Genomic DNA, 19,067 nt, shown 5'->3' on the forward strand with positions numbered 1-19,067 from the left:
ACCTCTGAGATGCTGAGGACCTGGAGAGACCAAGAAGAACTTGTTGTGAATGCTGGGATTGTGGTCTTGGGAAGGGAAGGCAAAGGGGATGTCACTGATTTTTGTATCTCTCCGGAGTTGTTTTTGGAGCAATGCCAAAGCTGGAGGGGACTAGGGAGAGGATGAAAGGTAGTGGAACAAAATACATCATGGGGAAATTCCCATTCTCAGAGGGTGGGAGGGAAAATCTCTATCTGTGAAGACCTCCAGCCCTCCACGGAGCTGTCCACAAGGCATTTTTCTCCTGTATTCAGGATTGCCCTGCTCTGCCCCGGCTCTCCGGTAAGCCCAGGCATTTGGGTCTATCTTTTGCTCTGCCACTGCTGTGGCATCTCTCTGTGCTGCCCTCACCCTGCCCTGTGCCTAGGGGAACCATAAGCACCTTTAGGGCGTGGGAGGGGATGGGCCAGTGTTTCTGGGACCAATGAGAGGGTGCTGGTCCCCGCAGCCGTGCCTCACTAGTCCCATTTGCTACAGTGCAGAACAAACTTCTGCTTCTGCAGATGCTGGCTGCACCTCCGAGAGACAGCACAATCATCGGGAACAGGGACATCTCAGAAAGGCATCCCAAGAGCAGAGCGGGAGCCAGCAAGGCTCAAGGCTTGCCCAGCGTTCGCCCACATGGCCCAACTTTATGCCGACCTGAGGTTTGCCAAAGTGATGGGAAGCCAGAGCATGGCCAGCCAGGCGCTGGAGGCAGGTGAGAGCCCACTCAGCCCTGCCACGCTGTCCCTGCCGTGGCCAGCCCCATGACCTCAGCTGCTCTCCCCTGCCTTCCTCCAACAGCCTTCGGCATCAATGAGGCAGAGAGCCCCTATGAGAACATGCAGCCAGCACTGGCAGGGCAGGATGAGGATGGAGCAGAGCCCAGCCCAGGTGAGTATCCAGCTGGATTCCAGCTGACCCAGAGTGGTTCTGGTGTGCGTCATAGGTGGTGTTTTGGAGTCCTCCCATTCCCATCAGTCACACCATACCACCTGTGCTGTTATGCCACCACTCTCCTGCCTGTACCAAGGAAGGAGGTCTGGGAGCTGTCAGGGGTTTTCTGGCTCTTCAGGTGATGTCTATTGTGTCATGCAGGGTGCTGGTCCCGTCGGTGGTGCATCCCTGTGGGTCTGCTGGCAACTTTCCTGCTGCTGGTGGCCACTGTGGCCCTGGGGGCTTGCTGTGAGTCGGGTACTGGGTGGTTGGGTCAGGGTGGGCGATGTGGGTGAATAGAGGCATGCTCATGCACACTCCCTGCTGGGTCTCTCTGCCCTGTCTGCCACAAGCTGGTCTATATCCCTCACACATCTCTCACACTTCCTTTCCCTCCCATCATCCATCTTCCTCTCTGTTTCTGCTCCTTTTTTTTCCCCCCATCCTTGCACTGCCCAGCCTCATATCGCTGCACCCTCCCTGCCCTTAACCTGCTCTGTCTGCTCTCACGCCCCATCCTGCCTTGCCCCTGCTCTCCCCTGCCAGATCCTGCCCAACCCTTAACCGTACACTTCCCTGCTGTGTGCTTCCCTCCCATTCTTTCCCATTCGTCATGGATAATTCCCTGCCTTGCCCTGCCCATCCTACTTGCCTTAAGCAGGGTCAGTCCCACATCCGAACTGTCCCATGCCCATGTCTCAGCTCACCCACTCTGTCCCCAGACTGGCAGGCCACCCGCAGCCTGCGGGACATCTCCCTCGAGCACGCATCCGAGCAGGGCCGCCTGTCAGAGGAGCTGAGGGCACGGGAGCAGAGCCTGGAGCAGACACAACTGGAGCTGGCATGGGCCAGAGAAGAGCTGCAGCGAGCGTGGCGTCAGGGCAACATCAGCCAGCTGGAGCTGGACAGACTGAACGTGGAGCTGCGTCGTGTCACGGGGGTCCTGGGCAAGACAGAGAGGGAGGTGCAGGAGGTGCAGGGGAGGCTCAACAACAGCGAGAGCACCGTGGCCCTCCTGCGCTCCTGCACAGCTATAGGTAGGGTGATGATGGAACAGGGAGGGGCTGCTTCAGGTGACTGACACCCCTCAGCAGGTGCCAAGGGGCAAGTACTGGCTTTTTTGACCGCATGGTGGGGATAGGGTGGTCCAAGGGCTGAAGCTATGCCTGAAGCAGGCACTGAACCTGTGATGTCTGCTGGGAAGATGTGGGGCTGTTCCTTGTTACCCCCCCCCAGGGCATCTGTGGCTGAGCAAGCCCCTGATGAGACCCTGAGCTTGGACCCCTGAGCTATCCCCTACCCACAGATTGCTGCCCTTCGGGCTGGCTGCTGTACAGGGGCAAGTGCCTCTTCATCTCCTCGGAGAAGAAGACATGGGAAGACAGCAGAGATGAGTGTGAGAAGACATATTCTCAGCTGCTGGTCACCAAATCCTGGAGTCGCTGGACTGTGCCGGTAGGGTGCTGGGGAGCTGAGGGCAGGAGATGGTGTATCCAGCCATGGGGTCCCCAGATGGGCTAGCACGGTTCTGGGGGCCCTCTTTCTGCTGGAACATTGGAGGATGCAAGACTGTTCTCTGGAGCGCATGGCTGGTGGTTGACATGGGATAGAAAGGCTCTGGCATTCCTGGATGTTTCCCAAACTGGAGCAGGGCACCTGGCTGCTGAGTTGTCCTGCTTCAAGAAACTCCAGCCACAGATGCTCCTTGGCGAGATGATCACCCTGCTGTGAAGTACATAGGTGCCATGGAATAAAACATGAAAAAACACATTTTCTTCTTCCCCAGACCTTCCTGAAGAATGCAGATGTCCCATACTGGATTGGATTGCAGAAGGGCAGTTTTCCCTGGTACGACTATGGCTGGCTGGAGGAAGAGGACCCAGAGAGTGATGGGGGCTCGGAGGCCTGGTTCTGGGTGGATGGCTCCCTTTATGAAAGGTACATGTCAGAACTGCCTCTTGCCAAAATTCCCGTCCTCTGGCATGGCTCTAGGAAGCATTTTAAATTCCACCAGTACCCAGTTCCAGGCACAGGCCCTGGGAAATGAAGAGCATCAGAGCAGCAGGGACTGAGGGATGGTGGGTGCAGTGGTGTGATGAGAAACTTAAGAGTACATGCAAATGGAAAGCCAAGACTCGGGGGTGGGTAAAAGGCAGGGCATGTGAAGCAGGAGGCAGCAAGAGTGGACAGAAGAAACCCCAAATTTTATCTGGGGCCTAGGCATGGTGTTCGAGCACCACCTCTATCCCCCACATGTCTTCTTGATTCCTCTCCATAGGGAGATCAAGCCTTTCTGTCTGTGGAGAGTCCTGGGCTCCTCCCTGACACGTGTACCACCTCAGCTCGCTGCTGCTTCCTCTTGCAGTGTCTGAGAGCACTGGGGAGGAACAAACCTGTCTGGCAAGGTTCTGAGTACCTGGGCCTCCATCTTCAGCCCTGCCACAGCAGCTGCACCCAAAGCAGACTCAGAGCTCAGGACAGCTCCTCTGCTCATCCATGTGCCTTCAGGGAGGATCTGGTTCTCCCCACTGCAGCCATGGAACAACCCCCAGTGGCAGGGCCGAGAGGGGGGAGGCTAAAGGGGTGTTGCAAGCACCTTTTACAGTGTTTCTCAGCCTGCCCGAGGAAGTGCAGGGATGCATCAGCTGAGCTGTCAGCCTATGAAATTAGTAGGGAAGGACTGAGGGATCCCCCTTTGACTGCAGCATCCTCTGCCAGTGTACAAAAGGCAGCTGTCAGTAGCTGCAGCTGCCTCAACAGGGTAGAAAGAACATGTCAGTGCCTGATGTGTTGTTTCCCCATTCAGGCCCTGGCAGTCAAAATCTAATGGAACCTGTGCCATAATAAGCCGTGGGAGCATCAAACCTGCCCAGTGCACTGGTCCCAGTGACCTGCACTTCTGGATCTGTGAGAAGGCAGCAGGGCCAAGCCTCCCTTTCAAGTGATGATGGCTGCCGGCCCCAGCACGGCTGTGGTGAGTCCTGCTGAGTCAGGGACACGTAGGGTGTGCCTGGGGGAAAGTAGGGAGCCTGCAGCTCTGTCTGTCAGCATGTTAACTCTCTCCCTTGGAAAGAAAGAGGAATGCAGTCACCTCCCTGTGCTGGATGGAGCCTGCCTCCATCCCTTTGCTGCCACGGACGTTCTGGGTCTGAATGCTTCCCCTGAGGCTGTGGCTCAGCAAAGGGGCGAGATGGGGGAAAACCCTTGCAAGGTGCTTTCCCAGCCCTGTTGCATGTTGGGGGGGTGGGGGGGAGTGGGCAGCATCTCACCCTCACCTTCATCTTCATCCTCACCCTCCTCTGCTTTCCCTTGCAGCACCTGCACCCTGCACTGCCTCTGCTTCAGCCTTGCTGTGTCCCTGCCCAGGATATCCCAGCCATTCCAGCCAACCGCTTCCCTCTCACAGCCCGCTGCCCCTGAGCCACCCGGGTCCTTCCCACTGGTGTCCAGTGGCCTGTGCCTCCAGCTGATGTGCTTTGGCTGAGTGGTAGAGGCTCCACAGCCGACCCCACACCTGCATGGGACACTCTGGGTCTTCCTGAGCACAACAGCTAGTGGGCAATGGGGAGCTCGGAACCGGCTGCAGAATCGATCAAGCACTGATACTCAGCACTGGAGCCACTCCACATCCCCAGCACGGAGAGAGCTGCGGTGCTGGTATGCCAGGAGCAGGAGCTGGGGACAGCACAGCCTCAACCCCACACAGTCCCCTTCCCACAGCAGGAATTTCTGCCTGACCACATTGCAGGAGCAGCTTGGCCATGGCTTTCAGAAAACCTAGCACTCAACGGCTCGGCAAAGCCTCAGCTCCTAAGGAAGGAAGCTGAGCCTCAACTGTGCTGACGTTTGGGGATTTTTTTTTGCGCTAATTAGAAAGTAGAGCAATGACCTTTAGGGTCCCATAGTGTGATTGTGCCTTTCAAAAGCAAAAGTTAACTCAGGCACTTGTAGCAGGCTGAAGCTTTTCGAGACAACTCATCAGGACTTTAAATAGCTGCTACACACGTGCACATGTGAAGGTTAAGCAAAGTAGCCCTGATGTAACACTGTGACCAGGTGAGAGCAGAGGAAGTTATGTTCAACCAGGCGAAAATGCTCTCCGTTTATGATGAGGTTGTGTGTGCCATATATAGTTAGTTGATGAACTGCTATGTGAGTGAGCTTGCATGAAGAGCAAAAGGGTGTTAAAGGCAGACTTTTTGGAGGGGGCACGTGTCTGCTGGCTAAACCCACTTTACAGCAATAAAGAGACCCAGTTCATCTGCTCTTTGTTTTCTTGTGTACCACAGCAAACACGGACTCAGGGGCATGAACCCAAAGAACCTAAATAATGAAAGGGAATTTGTCTGAAGCCATCTCAATTGAGATGAATGCTTTAGGGGAGCTGAGATCTTGGGCTGAGCCAGGCTGGTTTGCAGTCCTGGAGGAGTTCCCCAGAATGCCCAGGCAAGACCATGCAACCTTCTGGGCCCACATCTGATGTGCATCCAAGAGACAGAACCAGAAGTCTGAGTTCCTGGGACATTCAGTTTTTAATGAACACTTTAAATAAGCTGGGTATATATTACTAGCAATTATTATTAATAATAATAAAAAACACAAAGAGTTCTGCATTCACCAGTGCATTGTGCAGGAGGGAGGAAAGCCGGCTCCCACCCTTGCCGGGGGCCAGGCAGCCTAGCTGTGCTGCCCACTGGCCCCATCCCCATGATGCCAGGATGGCATCCTGGCCCCTCTGCCAGCATCCTGCTCCCAAACCTGCGTGCCAGGGGGATGTGAGCCGCTGTGCTCACTCAGCACCCAACCCTCAGCATCGGTCAGGCAGGGAAAACCCCAGTGCTGGCAATCCTCCTCGTGCACTGCCGATGGGCATTGCCCCTCTACGGTCCCCTGCCCTCTTCTCCCCAAGTCAGGGACTGGCTGTGCTCCCCATGCTTGTGGACACACATGGGTTAACCCACCAGCCCCCCAGGATCCCCAAAAACACACATACACACGCTGACCTCTCTACCCCAGCCCAGTCCCTCTCACCCGCCTGGGTGCAGGGAACTCCCAGTTCTCCCAAGGCAGCAGGCTCATTGTATACTCCTCTGCGAGAGCCTGCAGAGGGGTGAGCCCTTGGGGAAAGGGGATCCTGGATCCAGGGCTTGAGCCCCGTGGCCCCCGCGAGGGACCAGCCCTGCCACTCGGGGCAGTGCTCAGGGCAGCGGTGTTATTGCACTTTGGTCCCCAGCAGAGACCCAGCCCACCTCCAGGGTTCCCTGCAGATCCCCAAGGCTGATCCTGGTGGGGTGGGTGCCCGAGTGCCTGGGCAGCAGCCACAGCACTTGGCACCATGGCCACTGGTGGCCACCACGTGCTGAGTGATGACAGACCGTGGGGATATGCCAGGCTCCTGCACTGCCCAGTGCTGTGGCTGCAGAGGGGTGCAAAGGGCAGCTGGATTCAGCCCCACTCCCCAGGGTCCCCATCACTAGGACTGTGCCTCCGGCAGCTTCAGGCTGGGCTCAGCCAGCACTGGCCCCGGGGCTTTCTGGTGCTGGCCCCGATCATGGCAGATGAGGCTTTTGGCCTCGCAGTTGAGGTTCTGGTAGCGGGGCGGACTGGGCGCTGGCCGGTGGCAGATGGAGGCGAAGCTGAAGCTGAAGGGACTCAGGCAGCAGCCAGGGCAGGGCAGCACTTCGTCCTGCTCCAGCATGGCACCAGAGCTGTGCCCGGGCAGCATGGCCGAGCGCTCCGTCCGCTCCAGCGCTGCTGCACAGGAGATGCTGAGCTCGGAGAAGCCGTGCTCCAGCCCACTGCCCCAGGCCAGGGGTTTGCTGACCATCACGTGGTTGTTGTTGATGAGGAGCCCGTTGGGGGCTCGCACGTCGGGCTGCCAGGGCCGCGCGCCCGAGGACGCGGTGCGGATGAAGTTGCTGTTGAGGGGGAGCGGGGTGGGCTGCGGTGGCTCAGAGCTGTCTGGGCCGCAGTCCATCTGCTCCTCAGCCCTGGAGCTGGGGGTGGAGGCTCCTCCCCATGCTGGGGGAGGAAGGAGGGCAGGGGGCTGGGGGTCGTCAGCGGGATGAGAAGACCCCACACCCAGCTCCAGGCCCCCCCGGTGGGGCAGCTCAGGAGAGGAGGGCAGAGAGTGGCACTTGCGGGGGCTGGTGGTGGGTGCTGAGAAGTCACACTGCACCTCCACAGCAGGCTCAGGCGTCACAGGGTTGCTGAGCTGCAGCGGGGCGGGGGGCGGCAGGTCGAAGGTGAGCGAGATGACCGACTTGCTCGGTGTATCAAAGAGCTTGATCTTCCCCCCCTTCAGGTCCTCACGCTGGGAGAAGGGGTTGACACGGGGGGACATCTCCTTGGACCTGGCCCCGCTGTAAGGCTCCGGCGGCCACGGCAGGGTAGGTGACTTGGAAGGGAACATGTCAGACTGGCTGCGGGACAGGCGCTGGTCTGGCTGCAGGTGCTGTGTCCCCAGCTCACGCAGGGGCGACTGCTCGGTGTGGCTGGCTGACCTCCTGGCCACTCCTGGGCATGGGCACAGGAGAGAGTCACCAGCAGCCAGCAGCTGCCCGTGTGGGGTGCTCTGGGGTGCTGGGCACCCAACAACGTAGGGGTGCACCCCAAGGGGGAACAGGGATCAGATCTATCCTGCAGACCTCACAAACCCCTGTCTTCTTCCCCTACAGCTGATGGGGTAGGACAGGAAACCCCACACTCACCCATCTTTACACCCTGCTATGCCTGTCCCCAAGGTACCCACGTACCACTGAGTGTGGCTGAAGTTCCAGATGCAGGCAGACTCTCCCCGATGCCAAACAGGGTGGCCCTGGCACCCTCGGCGGCCAGCTGGTGCTGCAAGATGCTCTCCAGGCACTGCGTGATTTCCAGGAATGAGGGGCGGGAGGTGGGCTCCATCTGTGGGCAGGAGGGATTCCCTGTCAGGTCTGTGTCTCCTCAAGCACCCCAGGGAGCCCTGCACAGCAAAGGCAGCTCCCTGCTCTCCCTGTGAGCAGCCTGTCCTGCCCGTCCTGTCCTGGCAGGGAAGGGCAGTCAGTGGAGGTGGGAGTCTCACACTGCAGCAGTGAAAAGCCAGCTGGAGGAAGGCTGCTGGGCAGTCAATTCCCACCATGGTGCGGAAAGTGGTGACGTCCAGACCAAAATCCTGCACCAGGGAAAGGAAGAAGAGTAAGGTTGGGTCTCTTGGGGCATCAGAAGGCCCAGGGGACCCAGCATGGCCTGGCCCCCTCCCCACTGCATTATTACACAGGGCTGTGGACCTGGAAGCACCCCAGCTGGGACACAGCAGGGAGGACCCTGATGTCACCACAAATTGGGCTAAGGTTGGGAGATGCTAGGACACAGATATGGCTTCTGCTCTCTGCCGGAATCCAACTGCCCTGTTCTCCTTCTCAGGCTCACTATGGATTCTGAGGTTACTGGCAGAGACCATCCCTCCCTGGGCAGCAAGTGGGACGCAGCACTCCAGCCCTGAGATGTGGGACCCGTCCTGCACATGGGTCTCTGCCCAACACAGAACGGCCCCCTTATTTGATGAAGTGGTCCAAGCCCCAGTGTTGCAACCCACAACTCCCCCTGTTCCCATCCCAGAGTCACCTCAGTGCGGGGCAGGTAGTCGGGGTCAGCTGGCACACGAGCGATGGTCTCGCACAGGATGATGCCATATGCAAACACATCGGCCTGCAGAGAGTGGGGAGTCATGGAGGTGCCCTGCAACCTTGAGATGATGCACCCACCATTCTGCAAGGCCACAGACCTTCTCCTCCCTGCAGAGCCACACTGGGGCTTTGGCACCTCGTCATCAGTTGAGGATGCCCAATTTCTTCCCTCTAGGAGCACCCCAGGACTGTAAACTCTGCAAACCACTGGCAGCACAAGCCTGAGTATAGCCCCACACAGGGCAGCCTCACCTTCTCGTTGTAGATCTCCCCACGCAGCACCTCGGGTGCCATCCAGTATGGGGAGCCCACCACGGCAAGCGGCTCCTTCTCGCTGCCCTCACTGGAGACATGGTGGAATATCAGAGACTGCCCAGTCCCCCAGTTGTCCAACCCCCCATCCTCCTGCTGTGGCAGCCCAGCTGACCATCTCCACCTCCCTTCCTGGCCTAACTACGTGCACCCCACAAACTCATCTCTCCCAAGTCACACCACCCCCTTCTTTATCCCCTCCTAGACATTCCCAAACTGCTCCCGGAGTCCCTCCTGCCAGAGACCACCTCACCACCCCCATTTAGCCGCATCCCCAACTTCCATCCCTCTCCAGCTTCTGCTCTGAGTGGGCTCCAGGGATGGGGAAGGACAGGTGGATGGTGCCCATGTACCTGTAGGTGGGGATCTTTTCTGCCAAGCCGAAGTCACCCACTACAGCTGTGTAGCCACTGGCCTCGCAGCGCACCAGGCAGTTCTGTGGGCACAGGAGGACCTGTCACAACAACTCTACCAGCCCTGCCTCCCGGGCTACCGGTTTTAGGATGTCCCAGCACAGCACAGCCTCCTGCTCCCCAGCCCACCATGCCTGGGGCAGCAAAGCAGCAGCATGGGTATGGGACGAGGGCAATGCGGTGCCTTGGAACATCCCGTACCTTGGAGGTGAGGTCACGGTGGAAAATGCCCTTGGAGTGCAGGTACCGTAGGCCATGGGCAATGTCGAGGGCCAGCTTGACACGCATGGACCAGGAGAGGGGCACAGGGCTGTCCAGCAGCTGCTCCAGGTTCCCACCGTTGATGTACTGATGGAAAGAGCCGGACCATCGCATCACAGCATCCTTCCCCCCACATAACACTGGAAGCCCATCTCTCATCCTAATTCCATATCCCAACCACCCCACACCACAGCCTCCCAGTAGGCCTTGCCTGCATGTATCACAGGCCAAGAAGGTGTCCCCATAGGTATCACTGGTTTGCAGGAACCCCAAGACTCATGGCTGTTGCTACAGTCTTACCTCTGTCAGTGCATGCAGCTGTCCCTGGTGCACACACACCCCCATGAACCTGTGAAACAGACAGAGGGGACCTGAGGGTGGCTGTGGCAGGGACCAGCCCCAAGAGCTTATCCAGCATCAGCAGTAGCTCCAAACCCCCAGGCTAGGGGGCAATGGGGCTGGTAGTGGGGAAGCAGGTCCTACCTGAGGATGTTGGGGTGCGAGAGGCGGTTCATCAGCTGCACCTCCCGCAGCATGTTGCCCCGGTTGCTGGTCAGCTTGTTCATCTTCAGCACCATGATCTGCCCTGACTGGCGGTGCCGCACCTGGAGGGGGATACAGGCAAGGCTGAGCCCCACTGCAGCCCCCACGGTGGGTGCTTCACCCAGCTCCCACCCCCGCCCCAGAGAGGGGAGCTAAGAACCTCATGGCACCCCAGGTACCACTAGGGCTAGGGGAGCAATTTCCCCACATCTCCAAACACTCCCAGTACTGATGACACACAACCCCATCCTTCCTGGTGTATCCTGCTTCTTATGCTCCCTCCACCACACTAGACTGCCCTGCACTCCCAGGGGGCAACAACAGCTCCCATAAGCTGTGAGCCCAGCTCGACTGGAAGAACAGGCAGGTACACGATTGGGGAGCATCAGGGAGGATGTTTTTTGGGTCAGCACCACCCAGCCAGACCCTACCAGCATGAGGTGGAGAAAAGAGGGGGCACACTGCCCCTCAGAACCAGCTCTAGGTGTGGCCAACTGCTGTAGTGCTTGACCCTAGTCTGGCAGGGCATGGAGCGTGGATGAGCTGTATATTTAGCCAGCCCCAGCCCGACACTGTCATGCGATCTGGGGGCCTGGTCCCCCGCCAAGAACAGCAGCTGGAGCGTGGCCAAGCACGGACACCCCGTCCATCTGCAGCTCCCTGGCATGTGCAGGGCAAGGGAAGAGCATGGGATGCCCTGACCTACCACTGTTATGGGGGGGCCAAACCAGTGCTGAGGGTCCCCTCCTGAGCAGGTGCTGGGGTGGGACGCCACCCTCCCCGCCCTGGAGTAGCAGCTGCTGGGGGGACAACCCAGTGGATCCCAGCTGCCCCCCAGCACACACAGAGCTGTGCACTGTGCACGGAGGCACAGGCATTCCTCAGCGCTGCCGTCAGCTCCCTGCTCTTCTCCTTTTTAGTCGATGCTGGTTGAGGCTGCTGAGCTGGTGCCAGCCCCACAACACCCCCACAACACCCCTCACCTCAGGGATTGCCTTCCCAGGAAAAACACAGGGGGTTGGCCAGAGGTAGGATCCCCAGCACCCCCATCCCGCTCACAGCTTGGCCCTTGTCCCCACCACAACAGAGGGAGGCTGGCATGCTGGGCCCTCCAGGGCTCTCCTCTCACCCCCCGGCTGGCATTGCTCCTGGGGTGCATGCCATGATAGGGATTTATCCAGCAGAAAATACTCAGGGGATTGGGCAGCAGCACATCCCTTAAAAAGGGCCTGGGGGAAATGAGTGCTCTACAAAGATCCTTCTACATGTCTGTGTGCACTGATGCCAAAACAGTCCCAGTCCGAGTGGAAGTGAGAGGGAATAACAGTGCCGTGCCACCATCACCCCATTGAGCTCATGGAGAGGCTTTGAATAATTCAGCAGACACCTGCCTGTGGGCACCCTGCTCCAGTTACACCTGCGTCACCTGTAGCCAGCCCCAGACTGCCAGCTGGCACTCCTGACCCACCGACAGGGGCCAGCAGAGCTCAGAATGGACACCCTGGATGAGGGAAGGGGACACCCCAGACACCTGCCACCACAGGCCCCTATCCTGGCATCCCCCCATGCTGCAGGGAGAAGAGAGGGCGGATTTCTCCATGCCTTCTTCTTGCTGAGCACTGGACATACTGAGCTCCTGGGCTCAGGGACAGCCTGTCCCAGGGTGACACTGCAGTGTCTGCTGTGGGGAGCACCCAGAGTGCTCCATCTAATGGTGCTGCAAGTCCTCCCCGTGCTCACTACCCTGCTCACCTCACCACACCACTGCCCAACAGCACCTGGAACTGCTGCCAACACCATCCTGATGCTCTAGGACTCCTTGGTCACACTTGGACCAAGGGCAAGGGCCAACCCCACTCCATCTCAACCATTGCTGTCTTCCCTCCACCCCATCCCTGTCAGTGAGGCAGCTGAGGGCAACACCAGAAAACAGAAACTGGGCTCTCAGCCAGGCTTCAGTGAAGGCTTTAAGGAGAGGGCCTGTGTGACTGAAGCAGGCTGGGCACAGTCTTCCTTGGTCCCTCCAGCTCCCCACGGAGCCAGGAGGAAAGCAGAGCTTGGACAAGGCCAGCCTTGCCAAGCCTCTGGCACTGGGTGCTGCCCAGCAAAACCCATCACTCCTGATCCAGCTCTCCTGGTGGCAGTGCTTCCTTCCCTTCCCACGCCATGTGGGGCTGGCAGGACTGGCTCGGTCAGTTTGGCTGGCACCAGCAGCTGCCAGACAGCAGGACCCGGCTCAGTGGCGCAGGCAGGCTCATCCCGCCGGGATGGCTGGAGGCAGCAAGGCTCCGGCGCCACGCGCCCACGTCAGGAATGCTGCGTGGCACGCACAACGCTGGCACTTGGTGGCCATGTGCCGCAGGGCTGGCCAGCTCCCTGCCAGCAGCAGCGGCCCAGCATCAGGGAGCACCGGCTCAGCTCCACACGGCTGGGCGGTGCCCGTGGCTTAATTCCTCATTGAAAAGCCACCTAGTATGAGTGAGGTCTGAGTGCAGTCATATGGTGTTGGACACCTTAAGACTCGAGGAGAGGCAGCCTGGGGGAGGGAAGGTCTGGTGAAAGCTGCTTCTCCAGGAATTATCCCAGGGATCCTAGAAGCTCCTGGCCAGTACAGCCCTGCCCTAATGTCTCTTTCTGTGACTCCATCCCCATGGTGCATGATGTCCTTGAGGCTGTCCAATGCCCTGAGTGCACTTGCCAGGCTCCATTCTGCCATCTCCCCTGCAAGCTCTCTGGCTCAAGGCTAGCCGATACCTGGGACAGGAGGGAAGGAGTTATGCTCCCTTTCCGTGGCTTCCACAGGCACTGGCCAGTTTACCCAGTCTGTCCAGGTGTCCATCAGCCCAGTGCCCTGGCCACTCTCTGATGCAGACGCAGCAGCAAAGGGCACCAGCCATGACTGTGGGGGGACTGAAGCCCCCCACTAAGGGGGTTTCCTCCCTCACTAACATACAGGGAAGGCAGCAGGCAGCACAACCTCCTCGGGCAGGAAGGTGTCCCCTCTCGCCTCTCTCATGCACTCTGGCATGGTGCCCAGGAATCCCAGCGCATTCCCTGGAGCTGAGCTCAGCCAGGCAGCCGTGTGGGGCTGCAGGGGGAGGGCAAGCCACTTGTCGCCCACCCAGGAAACAGGCGAGCCCTCACCCCTCACCGACGCTTGCTGGCATCCCACACGGCTGGTCCACTGGGCACTTCATGGGGGTACTGTGGCTCAGCCAGGGTGCCGTGGCATGTTGGTCCCCATCCCATCTGCCGCCAGCACGCAGGGCTGGGGGATGGGTGGGCTGGCGGCAGCCCCAGCCCGGGCACAAGGGATCTGAGCTCTTCTAACAGCGGAAATTAGAGTCTTATTTAAAGAGCATGCTAATCAGAGCAAGCAGACGGCCTGCTCCCTCCTCACAGCCGGCACTCCCGTCTAGACACGGGGCAAAGCTCCCTGACATCTCCCAGCCCGGAGGTCTCAGCAGCCAGCCCGCCTGCACGCTGCATTGGGGACGGCCTGGCACACGGCCCCACTCTCTGCATATTCCCTTGCCCCCGCCCCACACAGGCAAGACACACAGGGAAGACACAAGTCACACAGGGACACCACCCTGCACCCGTCACCCCAGAGTTCTGTGGGCAAGACAGGAGGGAGGCAAGGGAGCAAGCAATGCCACTGTGGTAATTCCACAGCCACCCACAACAGCTGCATCTGAGCTCACAGGAATCCCAATAACACAACTGGGTGGGACTGGAAAACGTGCTCATCAAATGGAAAAGGCAGAATCAGTCAAGACAGACTTTCTCTGAGGAAGAGACAAAGCACCTGCTCCTGGAGAGTGTTTGAGCATCAGCAACCCCCACCTCATGTTCTCCCAGGAGCAGCACTGTGTGCACACCAGGAGCCGGGGCAGTGCCAATGTTGCACCGTGGCGGCAGATCACTGCCTGCCCTGACTGGCAAGCCCGGAGCATGCCCCGTGATAGAGCAGGAGAGGGGCTGGCAGGTCTCCAGCTGGTCAGCACAACACGTTTCCTGTGCCCAGGAGTCCCGAGCGGCAACTGTGGGGCTGCTCCCAGCCTTGCCATGGCTGGCTGACCTTGGCTAATTCACTTCCTCCCTGCTTGCCTTAGTTTCCCCATCGGTGTCATGCTGCTTCATTCTGCTCTGTAAAACAAGGCAACGATTCTGATGAAGGGCAGCAGATAAGAGGGAGGGACTTGCTCCATTAGTTGCACCGGAAAATTGGAAGTAAACAGAAAATCCCAAAGGCTGATGAGGAAGCGAGCAGAGATGGGCAAGTGACAGTGATGCCAAAACCTTCTCCTGAGCTCTGCCCATGCTGGGAGCTGCTAATCCACACGAACACACAAACGGAAAATGCCATGGAAATGGGGTGCTCGGCAGAGCACATCATACAGCTGCACCCTGGGAGATGGCATTTCCAACAGGATGTGCAAATCAGGACATGAGGCTGAGATTCATATGAGTGAAGACCTCTGGATACAGCCCCAAGGATGCTGCCCACAGCCCCTGTGTCTGCTGCAGAGAGCACATGGAAAAGTAAGAGAGGGATTTGGGGAAGAGATGCAACAGTAGTTTAAGGGCTGGAGAAAATGCCTGGCACAAACAGACCTGGCTCAATCTGCTCAGTCAATTGGAAATAGAGGTGGCTTCTTGAAATGTCTGTGTATGTGAGGAAATGGGGGGGCCTAGTGCCTCTGAAATTGCACAGGGAAAGGGAATGAGAACCAGCTGCTCCAGAGGGAAAACAACCCTGCTCTGCAGCACAGTGGGGGATCGGTTATGAACAAGCGCCATGAAAAAGAGCAGCTTCTTGTCACTGGTGTCTCCTGTTTGCTCTGGACAGCCTTTCTGAGAGAGGTGTTTGACTGGAGGGGCTAGCTTGGGACACTAGGGCTTGGACACACTGAGCCCTTTGGCTTTAATGCTAAGAAGACAGTCAGATGCTTGTCAGCACCCTGCCTGGCCCTGGCTCAGCTGCACACCAGGACTGAGATACCTGTGCAGAGGCAGAGATGTCCAGGTCTCCTCCCTGTCCCCCTCACCCACCAAGGCTGGAATGACACAGGACTCAGCAGCCACACAGAGGAGGCAGATTCAACTGCCCACAGCCTTGGAAAGCTACAGAACGAACAAGGGAGGTGGGAGGAAAACGGGTCCTGGCTTGCCCTGCCAAGCTCTGTCCTCCTCGCAAGCTCTGGCGGCCAAACCCCAGCTCAGATCCCAGGCTTACCCCACCACCCTGCTGAGCTCTTGGACTCAACCCACCGCACGAACACAAAGCCCCATCTGGCCCCCTCCCATCCCTGCTTCCTCGCCACCATGCACACGTTGACTACCGATCTTGATCCCCTTCCCACCCCTCAACCTTTGCCAATTCCCTAAATCCTACACGCCAGTGGCCCCACAAGAACCTTAACAACGTATGGGGGAAGGAGCATTTTGTGCCTCCCGCAGAGTCTGGGAAAACAGCAACGCAAGAAGAGACCGTGGCCTTGCTGAGACACGGGAGCATCCATTATTAAAGAGCCATATCCACGCCTGATATTATTAAATGCCTCCCTCTGCTCCAAGGTGCTGCTGTGCACTCCAAGCCAGAGATCAATAGCAGGAACCCAGCCAGCAGCGAGGTCATGGCTCCACTGGGAGCTCCAGGAGGGAGCATGGAGGAGAGGGACCTCTGCACACTCTCCACAGCCCCTCACAGGACACCACTTTCGTGGCTGAGAAGGAGACAGGTCTTGGGACCTCCCTGCTGAGTGGGGAATGGTGTCAGGGCTGGAGAAGGACCCCAGGGTACTGCCAGGATGTGAATGCCCAGTTGTGCTGCCTGTAATCCCAGTGACTGTGGTGGCAGGTAGTGGGGGTTGTGCCCGGCCCTAAGCTGCTCTTTGAGGGATATGAAACCATTAGATCACCACTTAAGGGCAGTCCTAGCCCAGTGGCTTATGGCACTTTAAGTGATACTGAGGCTCAAAACAACACATGCACACACCCCCCCTCTGCCGGGAGAGGTGGTGGTGACAGCGAGGCACAGCCCTTCATCCCCAGCAGCAGTGCACAGGGCTGGCAGGATATTTCCACCATGCACCTCTGCTTCACTTCTGGAGACCCTGAGCTCCCCACCAGCACTCACACACCCGTACCCTGGGCACGGGCCACACACAGGCATCCCCACCCTGACAGTCCCAGAGAGGATGGTAGACAAAGGCAGCTGCGGGGGCTCAGCCAGCAGTCAGCCCCGTGCTCTTCTACATCACACCCCTGTCCCACAGCCAAACACCTTCGGGGGGGTCCCGTGGGGAATCCTGCACATCACCTGCTCAGCAGGCTCGGCAACGCCGGACATCACCTTGAAGTGACTAAGACGGCTACCTGGATTCCCTGCCACAGGCACATCCTGGACGGGCTCGGATGTCCAGCCTTTTGACAGGGGTCCCCGGGGCTCGGCCGCCCGCCACCCGAGCCCCCGCGCAAGCACGGCGCAGCGCCCGGAGCGCTCAGCCTCCCCGGCTGTAAACACAGCCAGCGCTCCCCTCCCCCTGCTCGGGGGGATGGAGGCACAACGCCCCGGCCGGGACGGGGCGAGTGGCGGCGTCCCCACGGCCCCCTCCGCCTCCAGCACCCCCCAGCCTCGCCCGGGAGCCGGGGCTGGAGGGGGGGGAATCACAGTCCCCAGCCGAGGGCGCGGCCGAGGCTGCGTTGTTGCCGCGGTCCCCGGGGGACGCCCGATCCCGGCGGGATGCCCCGCTATCCCCGCTCCCGCCCCGCACACCTTGAACACCTCGGAGAAGAAGCCTGCCCCGATCTTCTCGCAGTAGAAGTCGTCGATGCGCGCCAGGGTGGAGACGGCGCTGCGCAGCGCCCGGTACGAGGAGGGCCGCAGCCGCCCGCAGCCCGGCCACGGCCCCGCCGCCTCCCCCTCGCCCTCCCCGGGCCGTCGCGGCAGCTTCTCCCACTCCATGTCGGTCCCGCCGAGCACCCCCAACGCCATTCACATCCCCGCCGGGGCAGCCGCACGGCCGGGACGCCGCCGCTCTCGGGCCCCCGGGGCGATGCTAGCGGCGGCGGCGGCGGCGGCGGCGGCGGCGGAGGCGCGGGGCGGGCGGCGCTCCGGGGCGCTCCGCGCTCATGGCCCGGCGCCGGCGCCCCCCCGACCCCTGCCGCGGCCCGGCGCTGCGCCTCCGCCGCCCCGAGCGCTGGCACCGGCGGGGCGGGGCCGGGGCGGGGACAGCCCTTAACTCCTTGGGACCCGCCGCCGTCGCCGCCGAGCCCAGCAGGAGATCCCCCCATCACCTTCTCGCCCCGCCCCGCCCGGCAGCCCGGGGTCCCGCACGCCCCGATGTTCTTATTTACCGGCACCGGTCTTCGGTGGGTGCCCAGAGGGCGTGTCCCTGCTCGCCAGGGTGTGCTGTGAGGCCCTGAGATCCCGGGGCACAGCTCGGGCACATCCCATGGACACAGGGCTTTGGCTGTCCCCAGCCCCTGGATGCGCCTTACAGGCGTGGGAGTCTTCCTCCCTTGGGTCTCACCTGGATGTACACTGTAGGTGCAGGACTTCCTTTCTCCCCTGGGCCCTGCCGGGATTCCCTTTTTAGCTACGGGACTCTCTTTGTCTCCGCAGCACCCAGTCCCTGATGGATGGACAAAGGCATGGAGATCTGATCTGATCTCCCCGTATATCCAGCCCCACAGTGTCGTAGGACCAGTTCCCCCAAACAAGTAGCTGTTGGCAATTTGAGCCCCGTTGGTACAGGCTTGGATTTCTGCAGAGGGGCTCTGATTGTCCCCATGCCCCCAGCCTGGAAGGTGTCCCAGGAGCAGTGGGATCTGTCCTCTGAAGGAGCAGGAAAGTGCAGCCTCTCAGTGAAAGCATGCCCGGTGCCTGTTGCACTCTTTCACTTTCCTTGCTTTCCTGAGCTCTTCCACTTCTCCCTGATTTTCCTCTGCTTCGTGCTCCCCCACTTCAGGCCTTTTTCCTGGTCTGAGACAGATCTGTCCTGTCCTTCCTGCCCAGGGACTTTCTGAAGCTGGATCTGCCCTTGCTCAGTCCCACACATTTCGCTGACGCTCTCCTTGGCATCCACCTGCCTGTGCTGGCCCAGCCCTGCCCCAGCCACCTCTCTGGGCGCTGTCATAACCCTGACTCTGCAGCTCCTCTCAAACAGCTTTGCTCCAGCTGTTTCCCTGTGTGGTAGGACTGGCTACACAAGCCCTGCACCATTCTAGCTGCTTTCCCTGCTGGGAAAAGCAGCCACATGAAGTATCTACTGGTGTGGCATTTTTTGGCCAGTGCTCTGCTCCAGGTGCCGCCGAATACAGCATAAACACCTTGGACCGTGAGCTGGGTTTTCCTTCTTGTTTCAAGGAGGGAGAATAACCCTGTGGGCTAGAGCAGGGAACTGAGTCTCTGATTTATTTATAATGGGAACATTGCCCTGCCCTCCCCCTAGGAATTCATGGTATTCCTGCTCTTTCAGGCCTGCAGAGGGAGTGGGTTTGTGCAGGGCAAATTTCCTATATGTAGGGAGGCAGAGCCTGGGGGGACAGCTCTGTCAGTCTCATGGGGTCTGAGCCATCCTTTTCCTCACCAGTACCACTCCAGCCTGCCAGGGTGCTGGATAGCATGTGCCAGGGAGGCTTTTGCAGGGGTAGAGTGCTGTGCAACAGGCCACATTCTTAGGTTTCCTCAGCCTCACAGATCTATGCTGCTGAAAACAGCCTGACAAAATGACAGCTCCATGGATGAGAGGACAGAACAGCACCTGCCTGTGGGGACAGGAGGCTGTGGTCTGTGCCCTCCCACGCTGGTGTCCAGCTGCAGGTGCTCAGATGGGTGGCAGTGGGTGCCTACCTGGGCTCAGCTCTGGCTCCTGAAATGTGAGCATGCTGATGCACCCACAGCCTA

The 19,067-nt window shown here is 59.5% G+C and overlaps 2 protein-coding genes across 3 annotated transcripts; one reads left to right on the plus strand and one right to left on the minus strand.

Annotated features, from left to right (window-relative positions):
* The first annotated feature begins 18 nt into the window (after positions 1 to 18).
* LOC106852705 (B-cell differentiation antigen CD72) lies at positions 19 to 5,217 on the plus strand. 2 transcript variants are annotated; one of them, XM_014875477.2, is made up of 8 exons: positions 19 to 739; positions 826 to 915; positions 1,120 to 1,206; positions 1,680 to 1,994; positions 2,264 to 2,412; positions 2,744 to 2,895; positions 3,764 to 3,931; positions 4,273 to 5,217. In XM_014875477.2, the coding sequence occupies exons 1-7, from the start codon at positions 661 to 663 to the stop codon at positions 3,900 to 3,902; spliced, it is 1,011 nt and encodes a 336-aa protein (XP_014730963.1). In that variant the 5' UTR covers positions 19 to 660; the 3' UTR covers positions 3,903 to 3,931; positions 4,273 to 5,217. The 2 variants fall into 2 exon arrangements, with proteins under 2 accessions (XP_014730963.1, XP_088012638.1); XM_088156512.1 differs by having other exon boundaries at positions 4,364 to 5,217.
* Positions 5,218 to 5,466: 249 nt separating this feature from the next.
* Positions 5,467 to 17,191, minus strand: TESK1 (testis associated actin remodelling kinase 1). Its single transcript, XM_014875590.2, has 10 exons — positions 16,935 to 17,191; positions 10,094 to 10,215; positions 9,911 to 9,959; positions 9,551 to 9,697; positions 9,290 to 9,372; positions 8,877 to 8,967; positions 8,563 to 8,646; positions 8,021 to 8,110; positions 7,713 to 7,863; positions 5,467 to 7,473 (listed from the first exon to the last, which is right to left on the minus strand). The coding sequence occupies exons 1-10, from the start codon at positions 17,151 to 17,153 to the stop codon at positions 6,431 to 6,433; spliced, it is 2,079 nt and encodes a 692-aa protein (XP_014731076.1). The 5' UTR covers positions 17,154 to 17,191; the 3' UTR covers positions 5,467 to 6,430.
* Positions 17,192 to 19,067: the final 1,876 nt, after the last annotated feature.

The sequence above is a fragment of the Sturnus vulgaris genome, chromosome Z (genome assembly GCF_052056855.1).
Source record: "Sturnus vulgaris isolate bStuVul1 chromosome Z, bStuVul1.hap1, whole genome shotgun sequence".
In the NCBI taxonomy this organism is placed as follows: Eukaryota; Metazoa; Chordata; class Aves; order Passeriformes; family Sturnidae; genus Sturnus; species Sturnus vulgaris.

Coding starts and splice junctions, on each gene's coding strand:
- LOC106852705 (XM_014875477.2), top strand. CDS start 661: ATGGCCCAACTTTATGCCGACCTGAGGTTTGCCAAAGTGATGGGAAGC. Junction 740..825: donor CAGCCAGGCGCTGGAGGCAG/GTGAGAGCCCAC, acceptor TTCCTCCAACAG/CCTTCGGCATCAATGAGGCA. Junction 2,896..3,763: donor GATGGCTCCCTTTATGAAAG/GTACATGTCAGA, acceptor TTCCCCATTCAG/GCCCTGGCAGTCAAAATCTA.
- TESK1 (XM_014875590.2), bottom strand. CDS start 17,153: ATGGCGTTGGGGGTGCTCGGCGGGACCGACATGGAGTGGGAGAAGCTG. Junction 10,216..16,934: donor TCTTCTCCGAGGTGTTCAAG/GTGTGCGGGGCG, acceptor ATCCCCCTCCAG/GTGCGGCACCGCCAGTCAGG. Junction 7,864..8,020: donor TGGCTTTTCACTGCTGCAGT/GTGAGACTCCCA, acceptor TCCTGCCCACAG/ATGGAGCCCACCTCCCGCCC.